Source organism: Lepidochelys kempii, chromosome 13 (assembly GCF_965140265.1).
Source record: "Lepidochelys kempii isolate rLepKem1 chromosome 13, rLepKem1.hap2, whole genome shotgun sequence".
Classification (NCBI taxonomy): domain Eukaryota; kingdom Metazoa; phylum Chordata; order Testudines; family Cheloniidae; genus Lepidochelys; species Lepidochelys kempii.
In genome coordinates, this window is record NC_133268.1 from 26175099 (window position 1) to 26184817 (window position 9719).

A 9719-nucleotide genomic window follows, 5' to 3' on the forward strand; every position below is an offset into this window, starting at 1 on the left:
TAAAAAAAATTATCTATATATAGTTACCACGAGAACTCACTATATAGGGTATTGAGGCAGATAAAACAAGATTTTAAAATACTCATTCGAAATTCAGAGCCTTGTTTTTAAAACAAGAGGCATGCTCTGACACATGCATTTGTGCATCTAATTCGCCTGAAGAATTACTGCAATTGTATATTCACATCATGTTTGCAGGTTACTGTAACCATTTGCACAGGTAGGTATCCAATTTGCATGCCTCAATTGTTTACAAACCAAATCCTGAATACCTCAAGACTGAATACCTGATTAGACAGATTATTGGACTGTACTGGAACGGCAATTCCAACAGATGAAATCCTGCTGCTGTTACTCAGGACAAACCCCTAATAAGTCAATTGTATTTTTCTTCTTTGTCCCTGGTTTAAAAGCAAGTGCATAGGGTGAAAATGGATGAAAATAATGGACCACTACTAGTACAGAGCCCGTTCGCTTCGAAAAAGTCACCATTCAGAGAGATAACATTGTGAGGTAGGGACATCCTCAGGGAGAGTTCAGAGCTTCTAAAGATTTGCAGTAAGAAGTTCAGTCATCAAAGGGCCATTGAAAATTTCACAAGAGAAGGAATAGAGACATGACAAAAATAATCATTGATGACACTTTTATTGAGTTGATAAGGCAAGACCTTTTCAAAATAAATCATAAAAGCGGCAACAAAAAAAAAACAAAAAACAAGAAGGTAAGTTATGAGTAATCAAGCTTCATATTTACAGTCATTCAAAACCAAGAAGGTAAAACCATACTTCAGTCAGAATTGACAGGAGTGTGCAAACCACAAAGATTCATTTTTTAGATCACACTATTAGAATTTCTATTATATTATCTTCTTGAACACTAAAAGAAATCTGTCCATTTCTGGCTGCCCAAGTCACTTGATTTCAATCCTCAGACCCCTTCCACGGAATGCCATTTTAGTGATACAAAAGAAAGGTACTTTTACTTCTTTGTAAACAACAAAAGAGCACAAGGTGGTCCTCCTGGTCATTATTAAGGTGGCACAATAGAATTAACCCTAATGCTTTGTTTTTGGCTATTAAATTTAAAAATATTGGGTACTGGGGGAAAAAAACATACTAATTTAGGATCTCATTCTCATTCTGTTGGATTCTGGATGACGATCAGGAAATAGTCTTTATCTGCAAGGGAAAAAAAGGAAGTTATTCCTCCATTGCTAATGCTCATTCACAGATTAAGAAAAGTTGTTTTCTTGTTTTGTTTTTTACCTTGCACGTTTATCAGACATTGACTAGTGACAGTAAATGTCACCTACTTAAATGTTCATCAGCTCCACTTCAATTTTAAAGTAGTGTGAGAAAATAAAAATACCTGACAGCAAGTGTTCCTTAGTGAGCGAGGTGGGCTTGACAGGTATTTCCCATGGATAAATCAGGTCAGTCTCTCTAATCCTACTGTGGGGGAATAGTTCCAGCCTCTCTAGAGAACGGGATGTACCAAGCTGATGTAATTTAATGCACATTCCTACATTCTGGAACAACACCCACTACCCCTCTGCATCTTCCACGTGGGGATTCTGGACCACTAGATCCACATAAGCATAAATCTCTCAGCCATTCCCCCACTGCAGCCACAACCAGCACCTCTTTGCCAGCACAAATAGGTTGTTATACAAAGAGGACCCCTTGCCCTGTGCAGTCACTCATCGTGAACAGCTCCCTACTCATCACAGCTCCACCACAGGTCTTAAGTGATGTGGAGGGGCATATATGAGCCCTCTACACCTGGGTGAACTGCACTCATATTGCACCAGTTCCCTCCGTGACACTATCTGGTGATTTCATGAAACATTCTGGCCTCCTCGGCATGAGGCATTTTCTCTCGACATGTCCCACCAATGCTACATCATTGCAAGTTCCAGTGTTTCCAGGCTACTGGTGTTTTAACCACTACGTTGTCTAGACACGCTCTGACCAGTGGCGAAAAATTAACAGAGTCTAGTGCAGACACAGACTCAAACTGAGAGATTCTAGGACCAGCAAGTACTGTAACAATATGCGTGCTCCTCCAATTCTGAGAAAGACGCCAGCCTCCCACTCTGGTTCGTTTCAGTAGTTATGCTAGCAGTGCTGGCCTGAAGCAGCTCATAAAATGTGTTCCGCTAATTTCAGACTCTTCTGATCTTATCTTGAAGAAGGCAAAACACAAGAGAACCTTCTTTCAAATGTACAGTTTGACTGGCAGTGAGATGGGAAAACTGGTTCCTTCCCACACCCCACCATGAAGAGGGAGGCTCAGTTTAACAGAAATAGACCCATCTCTGAACCGAGTATACCACCAGAAATTCTTTGGCTACAGCATACTAAATTAGACAGTCACAGAATCATAGACTATCAGGGTTGGAAAGGACCTCAGGAGGTCATCTAGTCCAACTCCCTGCTAAAAGCAGGACCAATCCCCAATTTTTGCCCCAGATCCCTAAATGGCCCCCTCAAGGATTGAACTCACAACTCTGGGTTTAGCAAGCCAATGCTCAAACCACTGAGTTATCCCTCCCTCAATCACTGGTAGGATTCACTTCTTCAGGCTGTATAGATTTTGTGCCATGGAAAGCTTGACAGGGAAGGATGAGACACATGCCGCGAGAAAGGAATTTCAACAGGAGGCTTTGAAGCCTGATTCTTAGGGGCTTTTACCTGGAGCAATCATGATCTCGTTTTTCTTGGAGCGGATTCGCAGGAATGTCAGGTCGTTCTGGGGATCAATGTCTCGCACAGTGCTCCTTGCCTTCATGATGAAGCTGTGCATTAGGCCTGCGTATTGCACTGTTGTGGAGTTGTCCACCGTGCTTTTGATAGGAATACCTGCAAAGAGAGAAGGTAAGTGTGGTGAGATAGTTAATGATGGTAACCTCTGAGACTAACTTAATTCCTGGCTACCCACTAGACACATCTGTACAGTCCCTTTAAACCTCAGTAGATTTTATGCTTAAAATTTAGCATATTTAAAAAAAATTTTTTTGAAACAAAGTGTGACTAGAAACCCTTCTGTGAGTGGTGCAGAAACATGTGGGGGGGGGGAGGGGCTGGCTGCTTCTGCAGACCACCAGCCTTCCTTCCAAAAAGCAGCTGGAAACAAGGAGAAACTTCCACTAGGAGCCACTAATACATACAAAAAAGAGAACATATAAGAAAAGCCCTCAAGGAACATAGATGGTAGCAGAGAAGAGTTGCTCACCACCACTGGGACCAGAGCCCTCCATAGGCTTGTGTAACATTGAGAGTTTTTCATTGTTTTTCTCGGGGGGGGGGCAGGGAGGGAGTGCTTTATAGCCAGGTGCCATATGAGCCGGTCCGCTGGAGGCTGCTGACGGGATGCACTCACTCTGTGCATCACCTTGGTTAGGACCGATCCGTAAGGATGGGGAGGTAGCAGTTGCTCTCCTGCTCCACAACCTCCTCCTGAGGGGGCTTTCCAGTACCAGTGCCCTGGCAGAAGCCAAAAAGCCAAACTCAATCCACATTTGTCGTACGTTGTAGTATGGGACGGATGCAGTAGCAAATTGCTAACATTTGATCTATCTGTTTTTCTAGTACACTGAAGATGTATACCCCACAAGCACAACCCAAACATTTGACCTTCCTCCCAGTCCTAAGACACCAGCACTACCAAGGAAGGGAAAGCCGAATGCTGATTTGTAAATGAGGTCACCAATTATCAGATCTTCAATAGAGCCTCCACGTATTTACCAAATGTCTTTTTTCTAAGACACTTATCAGTTAAATTAAAATTAAGTGTTGGAAGATTTACTGTACATTACATATGATCAGAAAAACCTTTTCATTGTACTGGCAAAATGAGCTTGCCTTGTTCTACATTCTATACACTGATATTTTTCCTCTTGGCTGTAAAGTTATTCTTAAAATGCATGAGGGCAAATTTTGCTCTCAGATACATCCGCTCAATGCCACTGACTTCAATAGGCTTGCAGAGAGACAGCTTGACTTAACCTGCCTCTCTAAGGGAAGAAAACATATCTAGAGAGACATTTAATCTCTTTCTAAATAGCAAATACATTGATCTTTAAAGTGCCCTGTTCTGAAAAAGTAACATCCTTAGGAAATATAGCCAGAGTGGCACAATACCTTCCGAATTAACAACAATGATTCCTTGGACGCCCTTTTGGCTCTGAATTCGCTTCAGTGTTTCTTCCACCTCAGCCTGAAAAAAACAAACAAACAAACAAACGATTAGGCAACATGATGTCTTGAAGGTGCAATCTGCCTTCAAATAATGCTTTGTAATAATATATCTGGAAATACAACTGAGCCAAGATGATTCCAATAGATATTACTCATTTTCTCAGAGCAAAGCACAGCTATCTTTTGCACCATCATATTACCAAGGCCTTTTTAGTTGTTTTCAAGCCCCTTGTTGTCCATCAGTCATTTGCCATAACAAGCCTTTGGAAGCCTGAAACCTGTTCCCCAATACATCCCTCACCCTTTCTCCCCACCCCTCACTGCAACACTGGTTTCTCATTACAGGTTCGCTCATGGGCACAAGGCCACACACACACTATTTTGTTACTGTGGGATTGCTCATTAGGGCTGCTAGCACTTCTTCTTACTATTTTACAGTTATACAAAGGACAGGGCTGCAGCACTTGTTTTGAAAAAATACATAGAATTTACAAACAAGAAAGAAAAAACATCGAGTTTTGGGTTAAACTCCATTTATCAAAAATATGCTAAAGGCAATAAACAAAGCAAACGAGGGGAAAGAGTCTGGTTTACAACCATTAGCCTACAATAACGATTCATGGTGGATGGGCTATTGTTATCTATTGCTAACAGTTTATTCTACTACGTTAAAAAGTCAATATACAAAGAAATCTGCAAAGGTATTATTATCCGTTTGTTGTCTCTGTAAAATTAGTGTCAACTCTGAAAGATTTTGAAAGTTTTCTTAGCAATGCTAGCTCTTACATCAATTACAACTCACTGGGGATCTCGATAATGGAGCCTAATGATCTGAGTGGCCGAGGTGTGATTCTGCATGGTGCTGAGTGCTACTTGAGAGGTGCTGGGCACTGTGAACTCCCATTAAAGAGAATGGGGGGCTGGAGCACTCAGCACCTTGACTGACCGAGCTCCATAATGCAATGTCGGGCAAAACAGACTTCTTCAAACAAAGAAACATGCTTGTCTTCACAGGAACAAGGAAACAACTGCACAGGAGACTAAGCAACTAAGTCTAAAACAATACTAACTGCTGCCAACTATGGGAACCATACAACATTGGATTTGTTTTGTGTCTGCAAACTACAGTTGGTCTTATCCAGCATGGAAAATCAAGAGCTATTTTAAAATGATTATCAGGCATGGAAAATCACAGTGCAAATTTCAAAATGAAGGAAACGGAATGGTAACTAAAAGGAGATTGTAACAAATGAGTTGTATGCTGGAGAAGTGGAAAAATAAAATAATAGCAGCTGGTGACTGCTATTAAATCTGAAAGTAAGTGCTATTATTCCGGTTTAAAGCCCCAACCCTACAACCTGTTCCAGGCATCCGGGCCCTACTGACTTCCAAAGAGTGTTGCCTGAGCATAAGGATCCATCCGTGCAGATCATCATCTAATTTTGCATTTCTTCTCACATAGCAAGCAAGACTAGTCACTCTCTCTTTGTTTTTAGCTCACACCCAGACTGAGATTTTAAAAGGATCAAAGGGAGTGTGGTGCTCAAACACCAATTCAATAGGAGTTGGGTGCCTAACTCCCTTGGGCTCAACTGAAAATCCCAGCTGTAGACTATTTCATTTTCAGGTTCTCATCTGCAATGCAGGGAAACATCTGTTTCTTAAGAAAATATTTCAGCTGTATTTTTTGTAAACAGAAACAGTTTATGGTGATCTTTGTAAAAGTCTGTTTTCAGTGTCTCCTTTAATAGAATTACAATAAAAAACAACAATAACAACCCTTCCCTCCCAATCCCTAAGATTTCCTCAGGGAAGCACCTCGTAGACCAACATCCCTGTTGACTTGGTACATCCCAGTGCCCACGCTTCTTTGAAAAAAGACACCCAAGCCATACAGTCAATGGCATTAATTAAAATGAGATTTTTTTTTTCGCTCACCCAAAGCCATGCAGTTAAGGGATAGTGCATTGGACTGGGAGTTAGGAGTCTGGGTTCTATCCCTGGCTGTGTCACTGACTCCCTGTGTGGTCTTGGAAAATTTACAGAACCTCTTCATTTCCCCATGTGTAAAACAGGGATTTCACTTGTCTTCCTTTGTAAGGTGCTCACTCACAAATTATTGGCTTGATAGCATTCAATTATGTATCATGGAAGAATAATTCCTTCCCTTGTAAGAGTTACTGTGTAGAATTTTATGGTCTGTGTTATGCAGGAAGTCAAACTCAATAATCATTGTGGTCCTTTCAGGCCTTGAAATCTAGGACTCTGAGGATATGTCTACACTGCAATAAAACACCTGTGGCTGGTCCTTTTCAGCAGACTAAGGCTCACTGGGCTGTGGGGCTACAAAACTGCAGGGTAGATGTTTAGGCTTGGGCTGGTACCTGGGCTCTGGAAGCCCACAAGAGGGTATAAAAATTTTATTAAGATGGTGTTTTAAAAAAATAGTGAATGGTACAGAGCTTAAGCGTAGAAATTTCTGGTTATCAGGGAATAGTGTACAGATTATCAAAGAGTGCAATCTGCACTGCCATGTAAGCCCAGGGTTCAAACTCAGGCTCAAGCCTAACTCCCCTTCTGTCTACATACAAATTGTGATAACCCAAGGCTCAGACGCAGGCTACCAGGAGCCCATCGGGGTGGAGGGTCCGAGCCTGAGTAAAGCTGAGACCCAGGGTTCAAGCCCTATTGCTTTGAAGGGTAGATACAGCCCCACTGGACTTGTGCTCTGGGAGTTTGCCAAGGGTATCCCACAATCCCATGGGCCAACTCTTTTGGTCCTTTGGGGAGTCAAGTTTGGAGGACAATCAAGTTTTCTCACACTGCACCACGAACAAAGGCGTAGAGCTGCCACAATTTGGGAGGGCACTAAAAAGTCTGGATATGGGTGGCTGGACTCGGGCCGGCATCATGCAGTGTAGACACTGGAGCCCCTTGTCTATGTTATGTAGGACCCAGGGTTCAACAATTCCTAACCTGGGGGTTACAAATAAATGCAAATATTCAAGCCCTAGATTCATAGGCACTGGCTTCCTCCGGGCCCGGGAGGGTGCTCAATCCACCGCTCTGCTCCACCCGAGACCCCACTCCCATCCAACCCCTTCCCCCAAGCCCCCATCCTGCCTTTTCCTTTTCCTGTTCCTGCCCCAGGCCCTGACCCCGCCCCATCCCTTCCCCCAAGCCCCCATCCTGCCTTTTCCTGCTCCCGCCCCATCCCTTGCCCCCAACCCTGCCTCTTCCCCTCCATTCCCTGAGCGTACCAGGTCCCCACTCCTCCCGCTCCCTCCCAGAGCCTCCTGCATGCCCTGAAGCAGCTGATCTGGGCGGGCAGGAGGCACTGGCAGTGCGAGGGGGGAGCTGGCTGTCGGTGGGTGCTCAGCACCCACTAATTTTTTTCTATGGGTGCTCCAGAACTGGGGCACCCACGGAGTCGGCCCTATGCCTAGATTAACAAACCCAGGGGCCGCTCACTCCAGTTCTACTAACCCTGGGCTCATGTTGCTGCCCAGACGTACCCTGAAGTCCACTTCGGAGGGCTCGTACAGATGGGGACAGCAGGAAAATGAATCGCTCCGAATTAACTAAAGCTGTGAATTTGAAGTGGATTCGCTAAACCCCATTCAACCCCTGTGTGGCTGCTGATATCGAGAATTACAGTGGCCTTAATTCAGTTTGTCTTCATTCACTTTGGAAGTGACTCAGACTAACCCAATTTAAGGCCCCTTTTGTTCGGAATGAGGGTGCTCACGCAGGGGCTGAATGCGGTTTAACTGATCCGCATAACTAATGGTGTGGTGCTGTCACTCCGGACTGATCTGGGGTGACCCCTCCGGATTGAGCCCCCCAGGGAGCCCCCACTTCCCTCCCGTGAGCCTCAGGCCCCCAACCCCCCTCATGTGGCTCCAGGTTCCCCCCACAACCCCCGGCCCCGCCTTTAACTCCGCACCCGGGTCCCCGAGCCCGGGGCTCCTTGGGCTGACACGGGGTCTCGAACCAACGCCCTGGGCTGCGGCCCGGCCCGGCCCCTCTGCCCCAGCCCCGCCCCTGCCGCAGGTGAGACGGCGGCCGCGGGGCAGGGGTGCGGCCCCGCCCTCCACTCACCATGTTGGGGGATCTTCGCCTGAAGCAGCCACCGGTCCCCAGCGGCACGCAGACCCGTCACAGCACCAGCACGCATGCGCGGCCCCCGAGCTGGGGATGGGCAGCTCCATCGGCCAATGGGCTGAGGCAGCGAGCGGGGGGGTTCGACTCGAGCCAAGGGAGCGGGTGTCGTCATTTCCCCCGGTGCTGGTTGCCCCGGAAGTGTTCGGGGGGAATGCCTCGGTTGTCACGGGTGGGGTCGCCTAGGGGTTTCTTCGCTATCTGGGTCTTGGGGCGCTGGCTGCGGGGGCACAGGCTGGGGAGGGGTACCTGGGTTGGAGGGGCTGGCTGGGGGGGCACAGGGCTCTGGGGGCACAGGCTGGGGAGGGGTACCTGGGTCGGGGAGACTGGCTGGGGGGGCACAGGGCTCTGGGGACGTGGCCTGGGGAGGGGTACCTGGGTTGGAGGGGCTGGCTGGGGGGGCACAGGGCTCTGGGGGCACAGGCTGGGGAGGGGTACCTGGGTCGGGGAGACTGGCTGGGGGGGCACAGGGCTCTGGGGACGTGGCCTGGGGAGGGGTACCTGGGTTGGAGGGGCTGGCTGGGGGGGCACAGGGCTCTGGGGGCACAGGCTGGGGAGGGGTACCTGGGTTGGAGGGGCTGGCTGGGGGGGCACAGGGCTCTGGGGACCTGGCCTGGGTCGGGGTACCTGGGTTGGGGAGGCTGCATGGGAGGGCACAGGGGTCTGGGGGGCTGGCTGGGGAGGGGTACCTGGGTTGGGGGGGACACTGGGGTCTGGGGCGCTGGCTGGGGTGGGGTACCTGGGGGGGGTACGGAGGTCTGGGGACGTGGCCTGGGGGGGCTACAGGGGTCGTGGGGGCTGTTTTGTAGGGTCCCTCCCTCGCCCTTGTAGACATTTCTGGGCCAACTGGAGTCTTGGGATCATCTAGTCTAAGGTTCTGCCTTGCCCAGTTCAGAGTGCCAAGCTGGAGCCTGCCTGAAGTCCTGCGGCCGGGTGAAACCAAGTGGTGTGGCTAAGAAGACACCCTTCTCCAAAAGACATCACATTCCGGTGGCTGATTGTTCAGTTGTGCCTCTTTGACAGTCAAGACATGTGGTCCCCCAGCACACACATTCTTACTTCTTGTTGGGAGAGGTTTAATTATGTCCATGGGAGAGCTCCCTCCCATCGGCATAGAGCAGCTACACTGGAGATCTTACGGTGGTGCAGCTGCATCAGTACAGTGGTGCTGCTGGAAGGTCTCTAGTATAGCCATAGCCTTAGTCTCTTTGTGCCTTAATTCCCATTCTGTACAATGGGGATAATAGCACTTGTATTAAGAAAAGGAGTACTTGTGGCACCTTAGAGACTAACAAATTTATTTGAGCATAAGCTTTTGTGAGCTACAGCTCACTTCATCAGATGCATTCAGTGGAAAAT

The 9719-nt window shown here is 47.3% G+C and overlaps 1 protein-coding gene across 1 annotated transcript; it reads right to left on the minus strand.

Annotated features, from left to right (window-relative positions):
* Positions 1–678: 678 nt before the first annotated feature.
* DYNLRB1 (dynein light chain roadblock-type 1) lies at positions 679–8406 on the minus strand. The gene is made up of 4 exons (XM_073309875.1): positions 8301–8406; positions 4143–4218; positions 2694–2861; positions 679–1178 (listed from the first exon to the last, which is right to left on the minus strand). Exons 1-4 carry the CDS (start codon positions 8301–8303, stop codon positions 1135–1137), a joined length of 291 nt encoding a protein of 96 aa, XP_073165976.1. The 5' UTR covers positions 8304–8406; the 3' UTR covers positions 679–1134.
* Positions 8407–9719: the final 1313 nt, after the last annotated feature.